This window comes from Equus przewalskii, chromosome X, assembly GCF_037783145.1.
Source record: "Equus przewalskii isolate Varuska chromosome X, EquPr2, whole genome shotgun sequence".
Taxonomy (NCBI): domain Eukaryota; kingdom Metazoa; phylum Chordata; class Mammalia; order Perissodactyla; family Equidae; genus Equus; species Equus przewalskii.
In genome coordinates this window covers 58,031,438-58,057,313 of record NC_091863.1, presented here as the reverse complement: position 1 = coordinate 58,057,313, position 25,876 = coordinate 58,031,438, and the positions used below count along the sequence as shown (strand labels likewise).

General features: G+C 38.2%; 1 protein-coding gene across 7 annotated transcripts in view; it reads right to left on the bottom strand.

Annotated features, from left to right (window-relative positions):
- Positions 1 to 14,405: 14,405 nt before the first annotated feature.
- Positions 14,406 to 25,876, bottom strand: part of UPRT (uracil phosphoribosyltransferase homolog) — a 121,194-nt gene continuing 109,723 nt past the window's right edge. For 6 of the 7 annotated variants that reach the window (XM_070605782.1, XM_070605778.1, XM_070605781.1 and 3 more), the window contains 6 exons: positions 24,083 to 24,125; positions 21,339 to 21,408; positions 20,228 to 20,290; positions 18,305 to 18,466; positions 17,535 to 17,633; positions 14,406 to 15,609 (listed from right to left, as the gene is read on the bottom strand). In XM_070605782.1, the coding sequence (XP_070461883.1) occupies positions 15,503 to 15,609; positions 17,535 to 17,633; positions 18,305 to 18,466; positions 20,228 to 20,290; positions 21,339 to 21,408; positions 24,083 to 24,103 (522 nt within the window). In that variant the 5' untranslated portion in view covers positions 24,104 to 24,125 and the 3' untranslated portion in view covers positions 14,406 to 15,502. The remainder of the gene's footprint in view (positions 15,610 to 17,534; positions 17,634 to 18,304; positions 18,467 to 20,227; positions 20,291 to 21,338; positions 21,409 to 24,082; positions 24,126 to 25,876) is intronic. The other variant, XM_070605780.1, reaches the window with a different exon arrangement.

The window sequence follows — 25,876 nt, the reverse complement described above, 5'->3', positions numbered from 1 at the left end:
TAGGTGGTAGAGAGGGAGGAACTAGAAAAGCCTGCTTGTGGGGCTTCCTCTCTGTGTTCTTCTGTTTCTGTGTGGCCACTTTTTTCCCAAATGTTTGCTCCTTTTCACCGAGCTGTGAATTGCCTTCCTTCCCTTTGAAGTCCCTAACTCTCCTCACTCCCAACATCTTCTTTAGTCTTTAGCTGAGGATGGTATTTAAGGTGAGAGCTTTGGCTGTTTTCTCGAGTCACTCAGTTTTCCTGGGTTTCTCTCAGATATACAAATTATTAAACTTTTATTTGTTTTTCTCCTGTTAATCTGTCTCATGTCAATTTAATTCTTAGACCAGCCAGAAGAACCTAGAAGAGTAGAGGAAAATTTATTTCTCCCCTACAGTTACTTACACAAACCTAGATGGTATAGCCTACTACACACCTAGGCTATATGGTGCTAATCTTATGGGACCACTTTCCTATATGCAGTCTGTCATTGACTAAAGCATTGTTATGTGGTATATGACTGTAAAGTAATAATTGTAACAATGAATTGTTGGGTTTATAATATATAGATGTAATATGCATAACAATAATATCACAAGGAGGGGGGAAGAGGGAATAGACCTATATAGGAGTAACATTTCTATATGTTATTGGAATTAATTTAGTGTGAATCTAAAGTAGATTCTGGTAAGGTGAGATGTATATGGTAAGCCCTGGAGTCTGGAGTAACCAATGAAAATAACTCAAAAACATAGTGAACAATAATTAAAGTGAAATATTATAAAATACTTAATACAAAAGAAAGTAGGAAAGGGAGAACAGAACAAGAAAGACATAAGACATACAGAAAATAAAAAGTAAAATGGCAGACATAAATCCAAGTATATCAATAATAATATTAAATGTGAATGAATTAATCAATATAATCAAAAGAGAGAGATTGTCAGAATGGATAATATCCAACTACATGCTGTCTACAGGAGAGACAGTTTAGATTCAAAGATAAAAATAGGTTGCAAATAAAGATATATCAGTGACATCAGCATCATGGCAGAGTGAGTTGTTCTCTTTCTCTCGCCCCTATAAGTTACAACCAGTCGGACATCCCATAGACCAACAAACGACCCTCTGCACAGCATACCAGAAGGCCTGAGTGATCCATACATCTATACATCTGAAAGTGGATGGACCGGACCTGCTGGAGGTAGTGGAAACAGGGGAGCAACTGGCAGCAGCTTCTGAGACCAGAGGTTCCAGGAACTGTGGCCACATCTGTGACCAGAGATGCCAGGAACTGAAGTAATGCCCATGAATGAAGGCCCCAGGAAACCAGGCATCCCACACTCCTGAGGCACCAGGAATTACTGCAGGACCCACAAATGGAGGCTCCAAGAACAACAACGATCTGTGCGACCCAGCCCCCTCTCCCTCCCTCAGTGGCAGCGCATTTGACCCCAGCCCTCCCAGCAGTAGGGGCTTCATCAAAGACCCTGATACCCCTGGAAGTAGCAGCAGTACCTGTGACCTGATGTCCCAGGAATTGTGCTGGTGCCAGAGACCAGAGTCTGCAGGAACCACAGTGGCACTTGTTGCTCAGCCCCTCCACCTGCCTCCAGCAGTGTTGGGTGGCACTCAAAACCTGAGGCTTCAGGAACCATAGCAGTGTCCATGAACCAGCCCCTCCCTCTTCCTCAGCAGTGGCACCTCCAACACGGGCCCTCTCAGCATGAGGGCTTCATCCAAGACGGATAACCCCAGAAGGAGTGGTGGTGCCTGTGACCTGAGGTTCCAGGAATCATGCTGGTGTCAAAGACCAGAAGCTAGAGGCACTGCAGCTCCACTCGTGACTCAGACCTCCTCCCTACCCCAGGAGTTGCACCAGCAACCTGAAGCTTCAGGAACTGAAGCAGTTCCCACAATTCAGTCCCTAGCAGCAGTGCATATGACACCAGCCCTGCCAGCAGCGGGGGCTGCATATAAGACCCCAGGCCCTTGGCAGTAGTTGCAGTGCCTGTGACCTGAGATTCCAGGAAACATGCAGGCATTGGAGACCAGAGGCTTCAGGAACCTGGCAGTGCTTGCAACCCAGGTACCCCTTCCCCCATGGTGGTGGCAGTGTCACCCACAACCCCAACCTACCTGGCAGCAGCAGTGACACCCACAAACCCAGCGACCCCTGAAGTGGTGTTGCCAGCACCACCAGATAAGATGGGAGCAGCAGCACAGGCAGTGCATACAGCAACAGCACCCAAGCCCATGTAGAGCCCACAGAGAGTCAGGTACCAACAACATCATAGCCCACAACTGTAGTCCCTGTCAGCTACAGGGGTGCCCACAGCCTCAGCACCCCCCAACCATAGCAGCAGAACCTGCAGACATAACAAACTCAGACATGGCAGGTGTGCCCATAATAACTCTAGCTCCCACTCCACTCACCTCCTCCCCCTGCTGCAGTGGGGGAACCCATGACCCAGGTGACCCTGGAAGCAACAGAGGTCCTTGCTATCCCAGTGACCCTGGTGGCAACACCTGTGACTACAGCAACATTGAAGCAGCGAAGCACCAGCAACCCTGGAAGCACAAGCAACACAATGTGTGCACTGGCACTGAAGGTGCCTCTGGCAGAGGCAGTGGAGGGTAGAAAGTGTAGGTTCTCAAATATAACCAGAGAAGCTCAGAATCAAAGCAAACAAAGTCTTACCCAAATAAGAAAGGCGTTTACTACCACAAATGTGCCAGCAGAGGAACAACTCAAAAAGTACCATGAAGAACTACAGTAACACAGTATCACAAAAAGAGAATGACAACTCTCCAGAAACCAAACTTGAAGTCACAACAGATTGCAATCTGATAGAGAATGAAAAATAGCTGTCATGAAGAAATTCAATGAGTTATAAGAAAACTCAGAGAGACAATTCAACGGGCTTAGGAATAAAATTAATAAAGAGAAGGAGTACTTCACAAGATTGAACCTCTAAAAAAGAACCAAATAGAAATTTGGGAGCTGAAGAACACAATAAATGAGATGAAGAATAAAGTAGAAGGTAATGGAAATAGAGCAAACCAACTGGAAGAAAAATAGTGAGCTCAAAGATAGAAATCCAGAAATGATTCAGGTGGAAGAGGAGAGAGAACTAAGATTTCTTTAAAAATGGAGAAATTCTATGAGAAATATCTGACTCAATTAGGAAAAGAAACATAAGGATAATGGGTATCTCAGAACAAGAAAAGAGAGAGAAAGAAGCAGAAAGCTTAATTAAAGAAATAATAGCTGAGAACTTCCCAAACCTGAGGAAGGAACTGAATATACAAGTACATGAAGCTAATAGAACACCTAATTATCTCAACGCAAAAAGACCTTCTCCAAGGCATATTACATTAAAACTGTCAATAGTCAATAACAAAGAAAGAATATTAAGGGAGGCCAGAAAGAAGAAAATAATAAATTTGAAAGGAACTCCCATTAGGCTATTAGCAGATTTCGCAGCAGAAACCGTAGAGGCCAGGAGAAGGTAGAATGATATATTCAAAATATTAAACGCTAAAAACTATTGGCCAAGAAGATTCCATCCAGCAAGGTTATCCTGCAAATACGAAGGAGAAATAGACTTACCAAAACAAACAAAAGTTAAGGGAGTTCATTGCCACTAGACCTACCTTACAAGAAATGTTGAAAGGAGCCCTCAGACCTGAAACAAAAAGGAAAAGGTATACAAAGCTTTGAGCAAGGTGGTAAATGGACAGACAGAATGAGAAAATTGTAACTCTACATCAGAATAAGTGAGTAAACAATTATAACATAAAGGCTAAATGGAAAGAAAGCATCAAAAATAACTATAACCACTTCAATTTGGTCACAAACTCACAACACAAAAAAGGATAATTTATGACAACAAAAACATAGAAGGAAAAGAGGAAAAGGATGGAACCTGCATAGGCAAATGAAGATAAGATGCTATCAGCTGAAAAAGGACTATCTCACCTATGAGATCTTTTATACAAACCTCATGGCAACCACGAAACAAAAATACAGACCACAGTCACAAATTGTAATAAAAAGAGGAGGTGGCCGGCCCCATGGCCAAGTTGTTAAGTTCGCATGCTCCACTTCGGTGGCCCAGGGTTTCACCAGTTCAGATCCTAGGCATGGACATGGCACTGCTCATCAGGCCATGCTGAGGCGGCATCCCCCATAGTACACCAGAGGCACTCACAGCTAGAATATACAACTATGTACTGGGGGGCTTTGGGGAGAAGAAGGAACAGAAAAGATTGGCAACAGATGTTAGCTCAGGTGCCAACCTTTAAAATAAAAAAAAGAGGAAAGTGAGAAACACATCACAGAAGACCACCAAACTGAAATGGCAGATAGAAACAAAAGGAAAAAGAAAGTGGAAATATAGAACAACCAGAAATCAAAAGATAAAATGGCAGTATTAAGCCCTCATATATCAATAATCACTCTAAATGTAAACAGATTGTATTCACAAATCAAAAGACATACAGAGACAAGATGGACTAGAAAACATGATCCAACAATATGCTGCCTCCAAGGGACTCATCTCAGCTCTAAAGACAAACATAGGCTCAGAATGAAGGGATGGAAGATGATATTCCAAATAAATGACAACCAAGCGCAGAGATAGCCATACCTTTTTCAGACAAAATAGGCTTCAAGCTAAAAATGATAACAAGAGACAAAGCTGGATATTATATAATGATAAAGAGGACAATCCACCAAAAAGACATAACATTTATGAATATATATGCCCCTAACGTAGGAGCACCAAAGTATATAAAGCAACTATTAACAGACTTCAAGGAACAAACTGACAGCAACACATTAATAGTAGGGGACTTTAATACCTCACTTACATCAATGGATAGATCATTCAGGCAGAAAGTCAATAAGAAAACATTGGCCTTAAATGAAGCACTAGAACATATGGATTTAAATAGATATATATAGAACATCCCATCCAAAAGCAGTGGAATATGCATTATTCTTAAGTGCACATGGAACGTTCACAAAGATAAACCATATGTTGGGAAACAAACAAGTCTCAATAAATTTAAGAAGACTGAAATCATATCAAGCATCTTTTCCAACCACAATGGTATGAAACTAGAAATCAACTATAAGAAGAAAGCTGGGAAAATCACAAGTATGTAGAGACTAAACAACACGCTACTGAACAACTATTGGATCAATGAAGAAATCAAAGGAAAAATAAAAAAACACCTGGAGAGAAATGAAAATGAGAATATAACATTTAACGTAATATAAAATAAAACCTATGGGATGCAGCAAAAGCAGTACTAAGAGGGAAGTTTACAGCAATTCAGGCCTACCTATATCAAGAAACAAGAAAAATCTGAAATAAACAATCTTACACTACACCTAAAAGAACTAGAAAAAGAACAAAGGAAGCCCAAAGTCAGAGTAAGGAAGGAAAAAATAAAAATCAGAGTAGAAATGAATGAAATAGAGACTAAAATGACAATAGAAAAGATCAATGAAACTAAGAACTGGTTCTTTGAAAAAATAAAATTGACAAATCCTTAGCTAGACTAAGAAAAAAAGATAGAAGTCTCAAATAAATAAAATTAGAAACGAAAAAGGAGATAGTACAACAGATACCACATAAATACAAAGGACTATAAGATTATACTATGAACAGCTATATGCCAACAAGTTGGATAACCTAGAAGAAATGGATCAATTCTTAGAATCATACAACCTCCCAAACTGAGCCAATAAAAAATAGAGAATCCGAATAGACCAATTACAAGTAAAGAGTTTGAAACAGTAAACATAAACCTCCCAAAAAACAAAAGTCCAGGACCAGACAGCTTCTCTGGTGAAGTCTACCAAACATTCAAAGAAGATTTAATACTTATCCTCAAACTATTCCAAAAAATTGAAGAGGATGGGACTTTTCCTAACTCATTTTACCAGCCAACATTACCCTAATGCCAAAACCAGACAAGGACACAACACAAAAAAGGAGAATTACATACCAATATCACTGATGAACATAGATGCAAACATTCCAAAAAAGATATATATGAAAAGATGTTCAACATCACCAATTACTAGGGAAATGCGAATCAAAACTACAATGAGCTATCACCTCACGCCCATCCAAACTGCTATTATTAAAAAGACAAGAAACAACAAGTGTTGGAGAGGATATGGAGAAAAAAGAATCCTCACACATGGTGGTGGGAATGTAAATTTGTACAGCCACTATGGAAAATAGTATGGAGATTCCTCAAAAATTTAAAAATAGAAATACAGTATGATCCAGATATTCCACTTCTGGGTATTTATCCAAAGAACACAGAAACGCTAATTCAAAAAGATATATGCACTCCCATGTTCTTTGTAGTAGTATTCACAATAGCCAAGACTTGGAAGCCACATAGGTACCCATTAGTGGATGAATGGAAAAGAAGATATGGTGTATATACATATACTACTCAGTCATAAAAAAGATGAAATCTTGCTATTTGTGACAACTTGCATAGACCTTGAGGATAATATCTAAGTGAAATAAGTCAGAGAGACAAAGACAATTATCGTATGACTTCAATAATATGTGGAAGATAAACAAATGCATAGATACAGAGAACAGACTGGTGGTAACCAGAGGGGAAGGAGTTGGGGGGGAGGGCAAAAGGGATAAAAGGACACATGTGTACAATAATGGATGGCAACTAGACTTTTGGTGGTGAACACAATGCTGTCTATACAGAAGTCAAAATATAATGATATACACTTGAAATTTACATAATGTTATAAACCAATGTGAACTCAATAAAAAAACCAAATGCTAAAAAGAAGAAAGAAAGATATATTATGCAAAGGGCAACTATAAGAAACTGAGTGACCATACTCATCTGCTGAAGTAGACTTTAAACAAAACATGTTAACGGAGATGCAGAGGTATACATTTTATAGTGATACTCAATGGTGAAACACTGAAATTGTTTCCCCTAAGATCAGGAACAAGAGGAAGATGCCTTCTTTCACCACTTTTATTCAACATTATAATGGAAGTTCTATCCATAGCAATTAGGCAAAAGAAAATAAAAGGCATTCATATTGGAAAGGAAGAAGTAAAACTATCTCTATATGCATATAACATGACCTGATATATAAAAAATCCTAAAGAAGACACACAAAAATACCTTTAGAGCTAATAACACATTGAGCAAATTTGCAGAATATATCAACACAGAAAATCACTAGGATATCTATACAGTAGCAATGAACAATCTGAAAGGAAATTAAGAAAACAATTCCATTTTCAATACCATTAAAAAGAATAAAACACTTAAGGATAAACGTAACCAAGAAGGTATACGACTTGTACACTGAAATCTACAAAACAGTGCTGAAAGAAATTAAAGACGACACAAATAAATGGAAAGATATCCTTGTTCGTGGATTAGAAGACAATATTAAGATGTCAATATTAGTCAAAGTGACCTGCAGATTCAATGCAATCCCTATCAAAATCCCAGTGGCCCATTTTGCAGAAATGGAAAAGCTTATCCTAAAATTCATAAGGAATTGTAAAGGACCCAAAGTAGCCAAAACAATCCTGAAAAAGAACAAAGTATAAGAACTCATACTTCCTGATATCAAAACTTACTACAAAGCTACAGTAATCAAAACTGGCATAAGGATAGATATATACAACAATGAAAAAGAATTGAGAGTCCAGAAGTATACTCTTAGATTTATGGTCAATTCATTCTTGACAAGGGTACCAAGATAATTCAATGGGGAATGAATAGTCTTTTTAACAAACGGTGCTGGGACAACAAGATAACCACACACAAAAGAATAAAGTCAAACTCCATCCTTACACCATACATGAAAATCAACTGGAAATGGATTACATATTGTATGATCACATTTATATCAAATGTTCAGAATAGACAAACACATAGAGACAGAAAGCAGACTAGTGGTTGCCAGGGACTGGGGGGAAGAATGGGGAATGACTACTAACAGGGTTTCTTATGGGGTTGATGACAATGTTCTGGCATTAGATTGTGGTTGCTCAATTTTATGAATATACTAAAACTCACTGAATTGAATGTTTTTTTAAAGGGTTATTTTTATGGTTTGCGAATCATGTCTCAATAAAAAAATTGGCGAGAGACAAAGGCATGAAAGCTTACATTCCTTTATGAATGTGTGCTCTCATTCAACATGAGGGTAACCAAAGAATGGTCCTAACTAGATAGACGACTCTAGTTTTGTAAGGGATCTAGGGAGGTGAGGGTAGGGAAGACACCATGCAACAACACAATCCTTCCTCACATCATCTCAACTTTTTCTTACATGACGGAGTGGTTTCAGGACCAGGACTACAACAGTGCCTGCCAGAACCAGGGATGATCCTAAGCAAGAAACTAATTATACCTTTAAACTCTTATGCCAGAATTTCTAAGGGCCTTTTGGGATGGATTATACTTTCAGCCCATCTTGCAAAATTGAGATTAACAATGACTACAGCTCTATTGCCTAGTGGCCAAGACAGCCCACTAATTCTCTGTGTAACCCTACTCTATATGAATGGGAATGGACTGAAAGGAAAGCACTTGCTAGACTTATTGCTGTAGCCAGAAATCTGAACCAGCACTGTCACTGAATCTGACATTCCTTCCAAAGTTGGAAAGATTTGGGTTAAAATCAATGACAAATACAAAGAAAGAAAAACAGTAGCTGAAGGTAAAAGAATGAATAAATGGTTTATGCAATGAGGGACATCCAACATTACACTCATTCCTCAAGTGAGGCTTAGAGGAAGAGAAAAATACTGTCTCAGCATTAACTATACTAGATGTCCAAGAGGGTGAAGTTGTACATTTGCCCAGACCACTCCCACTTTTGGGCCTTGACAAATTCGAACGGAAGCCTGCAAACCTGAGTGGTGTTGCTCTGGAAGATATTCTGGTCACGTCCTATGATGAACAGGATTAACTGTTGATGACTAAATGGAACTCCAGTAATGTGCCAGTATCTTTTAATTCTTAAATTTCAGGTTATATCTACTGTAAAAGATATCATTTGGGAAGAAATTTCCAAGAATTACTCCCTACTGAAGCATCAAACCATGCAGTATACCACTCCTGGCAGACTGATCACTGTCTAACTATAAACTTTGACCAAATACTTAGAAAGGTTCCTGGCTATTATGGACAGAATATAGCAGCTGCATGCCTATGATGCCAAAGTGTGCTATGTATAAATACTTAACCCCCTTGTTTCTGGGGGTGTAAAGCTATTAAATAAAATAGAAACAATGGGTTTCTGATAGAAATAAGGTAGTAGGCATATGGTGGGCTTAAACCCCTACGGGAAATGACCCCACCTTGAGACATGGAAGGCTAGGGGAGGCCTTTATGGCACATTCAGAGTAAAGTACGTCTAGGTGTGACTACTACCCATATAACCTTAGTACAGGAGACCCAACATTTTTGGGTACAAAACATGTATCCTAATTAATTGCACTCAGGCAACAACATGCCTGGTGGATTAAACCATTGGTCCATGAGATAGAAGAGAGTTGTAGGAGAGATAGGCGCCAGTTTAAACACTGAAGAACAAATTGAATTCACTTCTAATGAATGGCATTCAGAAAAAAAGATCTGTTAGTGAGAATAGACCAATTAGAAGGGACACTCTTTCAGAAGAAAGAAAAACGATAGGAATCGGCCTAGAAAGATGACGAGCTTTAGTGAACTGGATCAGGCAGATTCAACGAATAACACTGGACAATGCTAGGGCTCGAAGCTGGGAAAGGGCTTGTACTGATCCAACAGGGTCTCTTGACTATTTTAAAACAGACTGAGCCTGAAGTAGAACTAGAACAATGACTCTTCACCCTACGGCACACTTCTGGAAACCTTGTGGACCTCCAAACTTAACAGAAGGTCTCTGGGGGCATGAGTAATTTACATTGATGCACTCTGCCTGCCCTTATCCCAAGACTGGATCAAAATAAGATATATCCTGGAGTACAGTTAGCAGGAATAGGAACCATTCTGAATCCCACTCTTGTACTGGCCATAAGAAAGAGATGTGCCCTGCTACACAACAGCACACAATAGAAACAGTCTCAGTAAAATCATGTGAACTGAGACAAGATGACGAGCTTTGTCTCCATGTTATGGACTGAACTGTGTACCCCCAAAATTCATATGTTGAAGCCCGAACCCCAAGCACCTCAGAATATGACTGTGCTGGAGATATGGCCTTTAAAGAGGTGATTAAGTTAAAATGACATTAAAAATTAGATTAGGGTGGGCCCTAATCTAATCTGACTGGTATCCTTATAAGAAGAGAAAATTTGGAGATACAAGGGGACACTGGGGACGGTTGTGCACAGAGGAAAGACCATGTGAGAACACAGCAAGAAGGTGGCCATCTGCAAGCCAAGGAGAGAGAGAATTCAGAAGAAATCAAACCTGCCAACAAGATTCTTGATCTTGGACTTTTAGCCTCCAGAACTGCAAGAAAATAAATTTCTGTTGCTTAAGCCACTCAGTCTGTGGTAGTTTGCTACGACAGCCCTATCCGACTAATACGCCATGTGACTTGGAACCTGGAAACGACCAAATCCTGGCCAATTGTGGTAACACCTGTCCATAATAACATCTGGCATATGGGCGAAGGCCAATTATGCTGTGAAGGTACAATACCTAATTCTTACTGACTAGTGGAATGAAACAGAAACTGTATAATAACCATAGTGTGTATATAGTATTAAGTGTATAATAACCATAATATTGGCATTGCTGATACGATTCAATTACCTTATATAAATGTCATATAATACAAATATTGACTGTACTGGGAAATTGAATTGGCGCTTCCTCAGAATGTGACATCAATGGAAAATGGTTGGCTTTAGGAAGAACTAGATCTAGTGAACACCAGTTAATTAATATGGTAAATAGTTCTTCACAAGTTTATCATAAAGCACAAATAACTGTAGACCAAAGACAAATTAATACAAAAATATGGAGATCTAATTAATGGCTTTATAGGATGGATTAGTTGTTTCTTCAGGTCTATCCCTAGCCCATACTGGCTCCTCCAAATGCTGGGCATACTCATGTTCATATTATTACTATATCTGTTTTATAAATACTATACTAAATGTAGGTGCTCAGAAAAATGATTGTTTTCCTGTAAGAGAGCCTGGGGCAAAGGCCAGGAGGGTGAATTGTGTAGGAAAGAGTTGGCTTAGTGGGTCAACTCAAGTTGCTGAAACCCTGCACCTTCCCAGGAGAGTCTGGTTTCATGAATGGCCCTTGTCCAACTACTGGGAATTGAGCTCTTGGAATGTTTTAAGTCATAAAAGTGTTTTTGCACTTTTGGAGCTTAGAATCACACTATACCAGTATGTCTAGATAGTGTGTATAAATAATGTGATTTATGGTGAACATCTGCTTTCCTTAATTAAGGTAGTCTGTTTAGATAACTGTGATCAATCATGCAGGCACTGTGTGCCTATGTGACCAAACCTCAACAAAACTCTAGAATCTTAGACTCAAGTAAACTTCCCTGGTAGACTACACATCACACACATTGCTACAATTTGCGGATAGAGAAATTAAGTACATCCTGAGCAGTTCCACTGGAAGAGGACTCTCAGAAGCTTGTGCCTTGTTTCCTCCAGATTTTGCCCTGTGCGCCTTTCCCTTTCCTGATTTTGCTTTGTATTCTTTTGCTGTAATAAATCATAACCATGAATATAATGAATTTTGAGTCCTGTTGAGCCCTGGGAGTGGTCTTGGGGATCTACAACACAGGCACACGAGAAAATACGTAATTAATATGAAAGAAAGCAGTAGTGGAGGAATAGAGGAACAAAATAAATATATAAGATGCATAGAAAACAAATAGCAAAATGGCAGATGAAAATTCCACTTTATCAGTAATAACATTAAATGTAACCAGGAGAGTAACAGCAGACTTATCAAAAATATGCAAGAAAGACAGTGAAGAAATGTCTTTATAGTACTGAAAGAAAAACAGCTGCCAACCTAAAATTCTATACTAGTGAAATGTCTTTCAAAAGCAGAGGTGAAATAAAGCCTTTTTCAGACACACAAAAGCTGAAAGAATCCATTACCAGAAGACTTGCACTATAAAAAATGCTAAAGGCAGTCCTTTGGGTAGAAGGAAAATAATATCTGATGAAAATCTAGATCTACACAAAGAAATAGAAAGCACTAAAAATGGATAAATAAAAGGACATTTTTCTTATTTCTTTTTACATCTTTTTAAAAGATAACTGTTGAAAGTAAAAAATAATAACAATGTATTGTTGGGTTTAACATGTGTATAAGTAAAATGTATGACAATAATAGCACAAAGGCTGGGGAGGGGAATGTTATTATATTGTTTAAGTTATTATATTACATGTGAAATGGACTGTGATAAGTTAAAGGTGTACATTACAAGCCCTAAAGGAACCACTAAAAAAATAAAGCATTATACCTAATAAGCCATTAAGAAATAAAATGGAATCATAAATAATACTTAATTAATCCAAAAGAAGGTAGCCAAAGAGGAAAAAGTGAACAAAGAACAAATGTGTCTAATAGAAGGGAAACAGCAAGATGGTAGATTTAAAACCAACAATATCAATAATCACATTAAATGAAAATGGTCTCAACATCCCAATTAAAAAGCAGAGACTGTCGGGTGCCGGTCTGGTGGCACAGCAGTTAAGTTCACACGTTCCGCTTCTCGGCAGCCTGGGTTCGCTGGTTTGGAACCTGGGTGCGGACATGGCACCTCTTGGCAAAAGCCATGATGTGGTAGGCATCCCACGTATAAAGTAGATGAAGATGGGCACGGATGTTAGCTCAGGCCAGTCTTCCTCAGCAAAAAGAGGAGGATTGGAAGTAGTTAGCTCAGGGCTAATCTTCCTCAAAAAAAAAAAAAAACAAGCAGAGACTGTCTAATTGGATAAAAAAGTGACACCTAACTCCAGGCTGCCTAGAAGAAACCCAGATTAAATATAAAAACACAAATATGCTAAAAGTCAAAGGATGGAAAAACATACCATACTAACACTATCAAAAGAAAGCTGGAATGTTTATATTGATATCAGCCAAAGTAGATTTCAGAACAAACAATATTACCAGGAATAAAAGGAGACATTTCATAATGATGAAGTGCTAATCCATCAAGAAGACATAACAATCCTAAAAGTTTAGGCACCCAACAATAGAGCTTCAAAATACATGAAGCAAAAACTAATAGAATTGAAAGGAAAAACAGACAAATCCAAAATTATAGTCAGAGATTTCAACACCTCTCTCTCAATAATTGATAGAACAGACAGAAAATCTGTAAAGAAATAGAAGACAAACAACACTATCAACCAACTTAACCTAACTGATATTTACAGAACACTCCACCCAACAACAGTAAGATACATACACTTCTCAAGCACACAAGGAGGATCTACCGAGAGAGACTATATCCTGGGCCATAAAACAAATTTCAGTGAATTTAAAAAGATTCAAATAATATGAAGTATATTCTCTGAATTAAATTAGGAATCAGTACCAAAAAGGAATCTAAAAAATCCTATAAATATTTGGAAATTAAAAAACACACTTCTAAATATTCTAAAATTCAACTCCCAATCACGTTCAGTGATGAAAAGGAACAAGACTTGCTAAACCTAAACGGCTGATAATATAAAACAATTTGCTTGAAATAGGGTTTTATACCTATACTTGAATATTAATTTGTCTGATGTTCTGGAAAGTCACAGCAAACAAAATATTAAAGCTCTGACATAAGCACTAACTCAGCAGCACTGACTCCTAGAGTGGCAGACATCACCTTTCCAACTAATTCGATGCATCAATCTAAAGAGCCAGGCTCTATCCAGATTTGCTGGCTCACATCTTTCCTGGGACAGGGAGACAAAGATTGCGGTTTTGAAGGGCTTCAGTTACAGCTTCTGCTAATAGGAACAAACAAAATCAACATTGTATCAAAACACTTAACTGACAAGGAGGAGGAACTGACAAGTACAGATAACTTCAAAAAGAGCATAAAAGCAACACTTACAATGGAAGAACTGTACTATGGGTAATCTATCAATTAATCTCAGTTTATCATGATAATCTTCAAAATGAAAGGGAAACATATAGTGAAGTCCTTCTAGTACTCCTAGGCTCCAAAGCGAAAATGCAGTCCATTCTACAGCTGCTTTCCAACCTTTCCCCGAATCTTTGCTAACTTTCATCAGCTTTGGTTGTAAGACACTGCCTTCTGCTTTTTTCTGGAGTTTTAAATTGTTTTTTGAACAGAGGACCACAACAGCTGCCTGTGGGGCTATAAGAGTATAATTAATCAAGTAATCAACCAGCAACCACCATTAAAATGTTTTAATATCAATGTAAAATGAGATCGAGTTTTTACAAGCAAGTTTCAGAACATAAACACTGATTTCTAAAATGGTTTATCTTCCTTTCAGATGCCTAAATATGAATACATATAAATCTTAGGGATTTTTAAAAATATAGTATTTTTTCCTATTTTAATACTCCTACAGTTGATAAACATGCAAAATAACAAATTTCCAAATCAAAGGCCTCCAGTAGAAACATCCAAATTAAAAAAGAAGCATTTTAATTTACTTATTGGCCATAAAACCCAGCAAAAAATTGTCCTTTCCCCTTCACCTCAGAAGAACCATCACCAATTTCTTTCTAGGGCATTGATGGCATTAACAACACTTAGCCCTCCCTTGTCAACATCCAGACAATCCTGGTTCAATCTATGTAAATTAATGTTACAGTTCCAGTCGCTGGAAATGTCCCACCATTTTCTTCACTGCATTACACTTGGCAAGGCACCGACCAACAACGCACAGGGCAGGAAATGATTCATGAAGAACACAATGGCTCAACCCAAGAGCTAACCACACAACGCAGGATTATATGGTTAGCCAATTGAGAGAAGACAGTAACGGAAATGTAAAATTCCAGGAGGCATTCTTTTTCATCCTCTCCAAGTCACCTGCATGTACTGTAAGAGTGGAGGAAGGTAGCAACAGCCACGTACACGAAATCTCCCTAGAACTAAATGCAAACTACAGTGGGCCAAAGAAGTGACTCCAATTTGGGTTTTATTTGTGGGCACAAAAAAACCTCCAAACTGAGAGGTTCATAAATTAAGGAAGAGTTTCAATGCACTGACAGATCAGCAACTTGCAGAACAAGGTTATTAAAATATTTTCTAAGAGCTGTGTGTGCTTCATTGTTGAATTTGGTGCCAAAAGTCAAGAAACAACCAAATAAAGTAAATAAACCTTTTTACTGCATTTCCTTTTTACTGTACCCATTTCCAAAAATTACAAAGCATCTTTAACACAATTTTCTCTGCCATTCCTCAAGTGAGTTAGTAAAACAGGTAGAAACTCAAAACATAACTGTAACATTACACAAGATAATTTTCCTTCAATAACTTAGTCTGTTCCAAAGTATTTCTGTCCAAAGTGTGTAGGTGCAACAGGATGAACTTCAGTAGTTAAAATTGTGATCTCTGGAAATTCTTGAATGATTGATTTGGCACCTTGAAAAAATAAGAGGAAAAATGTTACGGCAGGATACTTTGGTAACATTAGTTGAAATTCAGGAAGTTTATAGTCAGGCACTAGGTCTAATATTGACAGAGGACAGTGAGCAATGACCTTTGGATACCTAGTCAGACTTGGTTAATCTCTTAGTTTCTATAGTATCTGATATCTGAAAAGCTTTGATAGTTGTCAGACTATGTCCCTGCCCACTCACGTAAAGACAAATTGTTTAATATCTAAGATTTGAAAAATATATTCAGTTATAGCAACTTTCCCCCCAAGAGCATTCTAAGGGCAGCTAAAATAGAGAGAATATAATCCTTTCTGGAAACACAATCATACATAAGATCATGGTTTCTCACCTGGAACACTGTGAAACACGTGCCAAGACTTCTTTGCTATGTTAGAGCAAGCCAGCTTTTTAGAAGTCACAACTCTAGCTTTGGGCGGTACAGGGAAACGGACTAGTTAGGACCCCAGCCAAGCTAAAAGGCCATAGCAAGGCTGCCATAGCATAACATTTTTTCATCTATAATGTCAAAGAATAGTATACAATTTTAATATATACTATTAGAACCAATGGGGTTACTTTTCTACTCCCAAGGCAGAAAACCCAATAATTATTTGGCTATCTCGATGATCACAATGCCACCTCTGTTATATATAAATAGATGACCAAGCAAATCACTCTGTCATCATCAACATCTGAACTACAGGTCATTTTTTACTATCAAACAGCAAAATAATCAATGGCCTACTGAATGCAGCCCTCCCAATCAGACACTCTCTAGCCTCTTCAGGGTTGGCTGAGACTTGGAACTTCGGGAAATGAGGAAATGCCCTAACTAGAAGCCACATACTTCTTTCTTTTCAGTTATGAAACAAATACAAATTCATTATAGAACATTTGCAAAATGCACCCAAAAAAGCTTAAAAGATAAAACAAATCACTTAGAATCCCACCATCCTAAGATAACCCCATTAATATTGTGTGTGTATTTTAAAATGAAAATTGAAATAGTATTGTGCATCTGTCTGGCCTCTTATCCTGAGGAAAGATTTATTAGGTTCCACGTTAAATCCAAGACTGATTTTGGTAGCCATAACAGTCATGATTTATATTAGTCATATCTAAACTTGTTTTTAACATTTTATACTATTCTAATGTTATTTTTTATCCTGCTCTTTTACATTTACCACATAGATTTTATGTCATTAAATATTTTTCAAAACATGATTTAACAGTTACATAATATTACATCCTTTGACTATATATTTATTTAACTATTTTCTTACTGTAAATCATTTACATACTTCCAAATTTTTTCCTACACTAAACATAACTCTACAGTGAATATCCTAACAGCTAAATTTCTATATTCATCTTTGATTATTTTCTTAAGATACTTTCACAATTGTCCTAGATCTTATGGCAAAAAAATAGGGTCTTAAATTAGGCTTACCTCCCTCAGGAACTGGAGAACACACGGTTCTCTCACCATGCCCTTTGAGCAGAAGTCTAACTTAAAAAACTTCTGCTCTTTGCTTCATACTGCAAAGCCTACTTCAGCTAGAACCTCGAGTTTCTTGCTGTTTGGGAGGAGCTCGCAGGCTCATGTGGGGAGTAAGGAGAAACACGGACCTGTCAGCCATTTGCAGGCTCTACCCAAACAGGGCCACCAGGAAAATAATTGCAATGGGGCTAGTTCATACTTTTCTACTTGAATTTGAACATTAGAATGGTGTAAAATATTATCACTAAGGTTAGAGATGACAAACACAAGTTATAACTACCAAAATTAGATTTAGATTTAATGTTGAAGCAAATGAACTTTTCCTTAGGATGAGAGGCTGGACAGATGCACACTTACCCGCCTCACGACCATCCGGAGCCCCAGTTACTGTCTCATGCTGAACTCACCATGAGGAGTGGAGAACAGACTCAGTAGGATGATAACACTGGGTTGAACTCCATGTTCTATAAGAACCTTTACAGCTTCAATGACAGTATTTCCAGTGCCTGAAATCAAATGAGAACCAAATGCATTAGAAACTTTAACATTTATCTCAAACTGTCTTTGAAGTCTCTTTGAAGTCAAGGTAGTTTAGTAATCTAACATAAGACACCACCAGGCAAAGCTTCATTTGAAGGTGCCTATTCTTTATCAATGATGTTATTTTCAATAATGGATATGACAGCTACACTTTTCAGTTTTCAAATGCACGACAAGCCCTACATTCATTCAGTATTGGAGATTTCAAATTTAATACCCACCATCCACCCCAACGCTGGGGTGCGATCTGAGTAAGCTTAGGAAACAGAATAGAATAGGAGAAAAAAAAATATTACCTCCAGAGAGGATAAATCCTCGAAAAAAATCATTGCTATGGTCATTGGGTTAGAAAGAGGACATATTTCAATATATTTTCTGAGTTCTAATATTTTGCCTCATTAGATCCTTTGCTTCAATGTGTTCATTTTAAGACAGAAGCTCTTTGGAGCTAATAACGTATATTCTCTTATTACACAATAAAAATTCTCCTGTGAACTGCCAAGGGCAACTGCAAATCCAACTGAGAAAAACACATTTAGAAACAGTTTTTGCCTTTATATAAGGGTACCTAGAAGGCAGGCGTTACGTTGAATTTAAACCCCAACCAAATGTTGCAAATTAAACTCAAGCCACTCACTGAGAATTGGATACATCAGAAGGACTTTTCTCCTGTAAATGTCTGGTGGGAACTTGGCATAATATACTTTGGCTCTTTGTGTCTCCTCATCACTCTGAATCAGGATCTTTCCTATTCGTATGGATCGACAGCAGTCTCGTAAACCCTGTTCCATTGCCTCACCTTGAAGAAGGAAATAAAAAAGAAGGGAAAAAGGGTTGGGGGAGATAGAGTGAAAATCTCGGAACAGACCAAAGTATAGTTTGTGACTGTTATTAATACAAAAAGGACTTGTCAAGATGAAAGCAAGTCTTAAGCTAACAGCTTTGACTTCTGATATACTCATATTTTACAATTAGTGCAGATCAATGAAACTACGATAAGCTTCGTTTTATTGCCGGCTTGCAAATTTTAGAGCTGTCATGCTTCCATGATTAGAGGACATAAAGTGTTTTGTTAAGCTGCTCCCTGACCTTTTCCAACATCAGGAACATTTTACTCCTATTATTTTAAGGAAGCCTTTAAACCACCTACACCTGTTACCTTCATCTGAAAAAACAGAAAAGACTTATGGAAGAATGGGCGCTACAGACCAAAGATCTCCTTCTAGATCAAGGCAGCATCAGGAGACATCACTGAGCCCAAAAATGACTTCAATAACAGATGTTTTGTTGGTAAACAGTGAAAAAGTACTAGATTGTTCCCTCTATCCCTAGAGAACCACAACTAACACCACCACCACCCCCTCGGTCTCTGAACACAGAGCTATTTTTGAGTCTGAATTCCTTTATGGAAGTGTTTGCCAAAAGTCAATCATTCTCATAGCATCTTCAAGATTTTAAGCCACATCAGAATTCTACTTGTATTGTTATTTACTTAATATTTTTCTTTAAATTAACTGTTTTCATTTACATTTATTTTAAGAGGAAACTTTATATCGCTAGCATGAACATAAAAACAGTTTCTTTCTAATACATATGAAAATCAACCAATAGCTATTAAGGTTAAAAACAACCCTGTCTATGCATCCCCCCAAGGTCATTGGTACACACTAGGGGTTCAACAACATGGTCCTGAAGATCCTATCATTGCGTAAGAGTTGCCTTCTGTAAAAAAGGGAGCTTACAGCTCCTATTTCACTTGAGGTATTCAATTGTTCACAGACAGAACTTCACAGCCAAAGGAGAAAAGAGAATGTTTCTATGTTAAAAAAAATAATCCATTTGTTTGCGCTGCAAGCAAGTGAGGCTTCCACCATATCTTGGACATTGTGCAAAAAATAATTAAGTTGTTAAACAGAAATAATCATCCCCATGTAAGAGGCAAAGGTTCTAACTACAAGCATGTGCTTTCTCTGCACAAAGGTTGGTTTAGAAGTGTAATCAGTTGGACTCAAACACACAACACTTATAAAAGACCAGCAATTGGAAATACCTAGAGTTAATGATAGCTAAGTGCTTTTGCCTACATGGTCACATACTCATCAAATGTAAAACTAAAAATACTGAACAAGTCATTCAGTCTATCCCCGACAGGGTAGGACTGTTCCCTACAAAAGAGATAAACAGAACAAACATTTTCTCCAGTCAGGTATTCAAAGTTCTGCAGGCCTGAATTTGTGCCATATTCCGTCAGTCTTCAAGCTGCCCTGTCCTCCCGAAGATAGCACCATCTCATCCTTATATCCTCCCACCCTCCCTTAAATCTCTTTGAGAGCTGACTTGCCCATGGGGGCAGGCCACTAGGGAAGATGCTTTGTAGTTAAAATTAGCCAAACTCACCAAAACACAGGCCATGATTCTGAGGCACCATGAAGATAGACAATGCGGGTGGTGAGATTTAAGCTAAGGCAGGCTGCAATTATGACAGACAAGCCCGCCTCTCTCCTGGAAAACAGTGTTTCTACGCACGCAAAGAGACAAAATCACACATATGCAAACCTACCACTTCTCATTATGCTGACCCCACAATTTCCCTTCTCAAATTTTACTCCGTCATACTTGTACCCTGTTGGGGAATAAAACCAAAGAATTTATCTTTCATCATTGGAGAAACCCACTTATTTTATAAAGTGCCTATGGTTTAAAGCAGATGAGTATACAGCAACCCTTGTCCAGACACACTGTATAACATCTTAGGTTCCCTGTGCAAATAATGAGAAGGGTCATGACTGTTCAGTTATTTCTTAATTCTTCATAAGAAACCTGTGGGAATAACTGGGAGGTGGACTTCATCGAGAGGAAATAGGACTTACAATAGCATGATATTCATATACCCGTTCCTCAAATTGAATTTAGAGGAGAATCACTGCACTCCAACAATGCTATAAACACCATCAATTCAAACTGGGATCCCACTGTGAACCGCAGCAGAGAGCCTTCTCGCTCCCTCCCTTTTCATGAGCCTCCATTCTGCTCTAAAAAAGCAGGAGAGGCTGAAGTAGTTACCAGAACACGGTCAACCCTTGGTCTCATCCTGAATTTGTATCAATTATGATGCAGTAAGTTCAGCCCCCAATTTTCATAATGTCAACCTTTCACTGAACAGCTTCCATTATTTACTAAAGAACCAAATCAGAATTTCAAAACCGTGAAATAGGAATCTTTGGCTGCTTTCTATTAGAGTAGAACAAAGCACCTTCTCTAACTCTCATCGTTTTTAGTTTATTTTTTTTTTTTTACTTCTCATCCTTTTACCTGGAAGTTTCAATGCCAAACCAGCCCACTCATTTGTTAACACCAGCAGCTTGCCCAGAGGTGAAGATAAGCTGCCAGCAATTCTTAACTCTGGTCCCAATGTGCCATCATCAAAGGCAACACATGCATGCTGAGGAATATTTATTAACCTTTAAGTTGAATTGACAAGCAAGCCATTAACAAAAAGTCATCCAGATGTATTTCTCTACTAAACATTTCCAAGTTTAAGTTGTTTAAAAGAACAGCTCCATCTAGACTCCTCATTTTGCATACTGACTTAGACCACTTTCTTTCCATTTTCCCCCAATTCTATCTCAGAATTTTTATGAGGAGAATATGAGAGAAACAGTCCTGGTTACCTGTTGGAGTGGTCACCATGCATTCTTTATATGGCAGTTGATTCAATCCTTCTTCCACAACAAGTCTGATCTAGAGAGTCAAAGGAAGAATAAGTTAAGAACCTGCTAAGAATCCTGTTAGCTGCTAGCCTCAGGAGCTGACCACTAGGCAAAAAGTCAGTAGCACACTAGGCAAGGATTTAGCTTATGGAAGTAAGAAATGTGAGGCTGCTTGCTGCCAGGTATCCAACCTTGGTTAGGCACGTGATTCCCACCAAAAGGCTCAAGTATGCCTTCTGCTTCTTATTTAGTCAGTCCGGGCTATATTATGAGAGATGCAAAACTACAGTGACAAGAGTCACGGCAGGCACACTTGGAAGTAATACACTTCTGGTTACTCTGGAAATAGTACCCACTGGGAACTTCTCTGAAACTGTCAAGTTGGATTCTTTTTAACAAACGCCCACCATAACGCAAATAAATCCTGGAACTTCTTAGGAGAAAATAAATGAGTGTATGGGGCTGAACCAATTTACTGAGCTTGAAGTAGGATCCAGTTGAATGCACTGAGGTTCCCAGCTACAAAAAAAAAAAGGAAGGCTCCTAACTATCTTAATATGTGGTACAGAGGAAAAGAATCTGTCAGAACTACTAGAAACAGACTCCAAAAACCAGATATTACCGGTATTCTTATGAGCACCCAGAGCTAAATACAATTAAGGCAGCACTGAGTCTGCAATGCACATTTTCTCCAATCAATATTACATTATTGATTGAGAACAAAGAACAGCAGGGAGAAATGCCAGGCCGCATGCTCTGTTATCACCACACAACATCCTGCTACCATTAAAATGATCAATGCTAAATGGGCCAGCATTTTGTAGCCTGTACCACCAGAGGGTCCAGGAACCTCGAATACTGTGTATGGGTACACACCTCTAGCGACCACCTTCTGTGGAAACTAATGTTTCTTATCAGCAAATTGCAGGGGAAGAAGAGGATTCTTTTCTTTGAAGAGCCTAGACCTCCTCCTAGTAACATTCCTCTAAAGAGTCTTACCTCCTGCCCATCTCCTGCAACTGTGGGACAGAAATTTAGTGTGTCCAAACTTTATAGGAGAACATAAAACCAGAAGAGTGTCTAAAACATAAAATTTGTTAGCCAATCCTGACAAATTCAGGAGAGAATTAATGTCAACTTTAATGGGACCCTTGTGTTAGAAGAGACAGTGTACTAGACATCCTCAACACTAGAAACCTAAATGACTCCAGTCCCTACCACAACGACAACAGACCCTCCACAAACACCTCCCCTCCAATATCAGGACCTTCAAAGCCAAGTGCATAGAACAGAGAGGTCCAAATTACCAGCCTCTCAGGGGAATTATGCCCCGGGTCCTTATTATCTCTCATTTGACTAAGATATAATGCCTGCCCTTTCAGACAAGCATTTTACAATTACCATGAACTTAACTCCTCCTTTCTATAGAAAAAGGGCACAAGGAAAGCAAAAGAAAGAAAAAGGAACCATCTTCTACCAGTGAACACCAAGACCTCTGTTTTCCCCACAAAAGCCATTAACACAAGTTCCTTCCTCCTTGAATCTATCCCTTTGGTTTGGTAAAGGTATAAAGACAAAAGGACCTATCACTCCAGGAATGTCAACTACATTTCTCTCGATGCAATCCAAGGGTTATTACTGCCCCTGGAAGCTCAAATAATTGTAAATAGAAGTAGCCTCTGAACCAAGAATACTTAAAGCCAAAAGTAGAACAAGAGTTGTCTACGCTCTTCTGGAATAAAGATTTTCCCCAGGGAATATCTAAATGAAAAGTTTCATGCCTTTTTCCCTCCTCACATTCCCTTTAATAATCTATCTTGTGCTCTCTGATTAGATCCATGAGGTTAATAAGCCACTTTTCTTTCTTTCCCAAACTAATTACTGACTAGAATATTTAGATGGCAAACTCCCCAAGATCAGGATCATGTCTATATTCTTTACCGCTGTTATCTCCTCCCCCCGCAACAAAGCGTAGCACAGTGCCTGACTCACGTAAGTTCAATATATATATATTTCGTGAATGAATGAATATTAATAACGACAGCAGAAAATGTATCAACCTCATTCCAAGCACTGAACACACTTAGATATAAACACAAGAAGGATACACAGTGCCTACCCTGAAGACAATCCAATTTGGCCTGAGATCCTCTCAGATCACACTAGCTAAACAGAACTGGGCTTGGTCAATCCTTAACAGAAAGTCCCTGAGGAAAGCATAGAGAGTCCAACTTAGCATTTCACATGTAAGAATAATACAGAACGGAAGAAGCAAAATAAATACCCACCCCCCCACCACGTAAACCACAAGAGAGTATTCGTTTTTGTGCATTATATGTATACCACAAGGGTAACTACTACGTCTCCTTATGTGTTTGGTTTTCTTTTAATGTACTTCACTTCACTGCCCTAAGATGAGGCATTTAAGGGTTGCTCAGGATCAAGTTACCAAGATCCATTTGAGAGGTAGTGGTACTTCAGAACTACAGAGAATGTGTTCATGGGCAATGCTCTGAGGTGAAAGGGATTGAGGCAAAGCTTTAAAGCAACAGTAGAAACAACACTTTACAAATCTGGCAAGATGATGGTTACCTGGCATGATCTCTCTCACCCGCAGAATGCTCTCAAACAAAAATTGCCCTTGGCTTACTATGCCTATATCACTAGGAACAACAACGAAAAGAAAATGGAAAGCCTCTACCTACCAAACGATCCGCAGAAAACATGAAGTCCCCTCTACTGGCTGTCCTAAAAAAAATGTAGTACAAGTTTTAGTCTAGATTAGAGCTTTAACATAAAATATTAATTAATACATATAGTAACACTGATATTAAGACCTATTACATACTAAAAGCTTAAAAGCTTATAGGTACAGACTAGTATTGAGGCAGGATCTCTTTCATTTGGATACAGGAAATTGAATGGAATGACTTGACAAATATTATTGAAAATGCTTACCTGATATCAACATTAGAGACAGGAATTGAAAAGATCATGCAGTCTCCCACTGAGCTGCCCAAGTATATATTATTCAACCAGGAAATGAATGAAGCACCCCCCTGGAAAATGGCAGCAAGCCCACAGCTCAAGTTAAGAGAAAAACTTTGCAGTAAGAAAACCAGGTTCTCCCCATTCTCCCCTTCCATTCACCTTGATCTAAAACCCTTATTACCAAGATAAGTAACCCATCTACTTTGTCTCTAATCCTTTCTGGAATGAGAATGGTACAAACAAGTCCTCTACTTTTGCCACTGCTTTCAAGAACACAGAACCTCATTTCTAAGACCTCTTCCTCAAATTATTGATAATTTGCTCCTTTTGCCTGTTTTTCAATCAATTACTTTCAATCAATTACTTTATTCCCTACATCTTTCTGCCATTTTCTGGTATATTTCCTTCTGGTCAATACTTTCATATCCTGAAGCACCCAAGTAATACTAATCCAGGGTTGCACCTACCCACAAGCTGTTAACTAGCCAAAAAGACAAGGTTAAAAGGCTGACATTTTTTCTGTATGTAAAAATCTAGTATTGTTCCTCTTCCTTCTCCCATATAAGTTAAAAGATCTGACTGAACAGACTGATTTACAGTTTATGTACTTAAAAATCCCCATCTGCCTATCCATAGCATACCTAAAACATTCCCCAACACAGCATCTAAATGGCATATGCGAGCATCTATTATCTCAGTATACCAATAAACACAACTCTTTTTTTTTTTAAGCTGCATTTACTTTCTCTGACAGGGAAAAGCAATGAAATATCCCTGACACAATGGAATTAGGTTTCTTAAAGTAACCATGGTTCTACCATATTATAGATATTAACTCTCTAAGATATGGACCATAATTGAGCAATAGCAAGAAGATAGGTCTGTATTCTTTATATATAAATATTCCCCAAACGCAGAAAACTCTACCCACACACCTATACACACAGAGAGCCCATTTAAAACAGGCTCTATTTTATGTACTGTGGTTTTCAAATGAAACTATACTATTACACTAGCACCTTTCATTTCTATAACTAACCTTCATAACATGCTTGTCAGTAAAAGTCATTTAACTACCCAAAAATACCGAAGTCTACTGCCCTGTTTGCTAGACCTACACAAACTTGTCTAGGTGGCCAGAACACAGTTTTTCAAGAAAAACTGGATTTGTTTGTAAGTAAGAAAAGGGAAGAAAAGTCTGGATTTGTCCTAAAGAAATATCCAGTAATATATCTTAGGAACACATCTGAAATATTTGCTTTTAATTTCTGAACAGTTACACACATAAATTTATTACACAGAAAAGTTATATCAGGTTAAGGGATCAGAGTTGCCCAAATCCATTATTTTACATCGGAATCAGATATTTTAACTCCTTTCACTCTCTCCCCAAAAATATCAGCCTCAGCTGATAACTTTTGCATAATAAGCACTTTCTCTACATTCCAAAAAAGGTACATACTATGAGAACGTAATAAGACCTGTCATCCCGATAGCTATTTGACTTC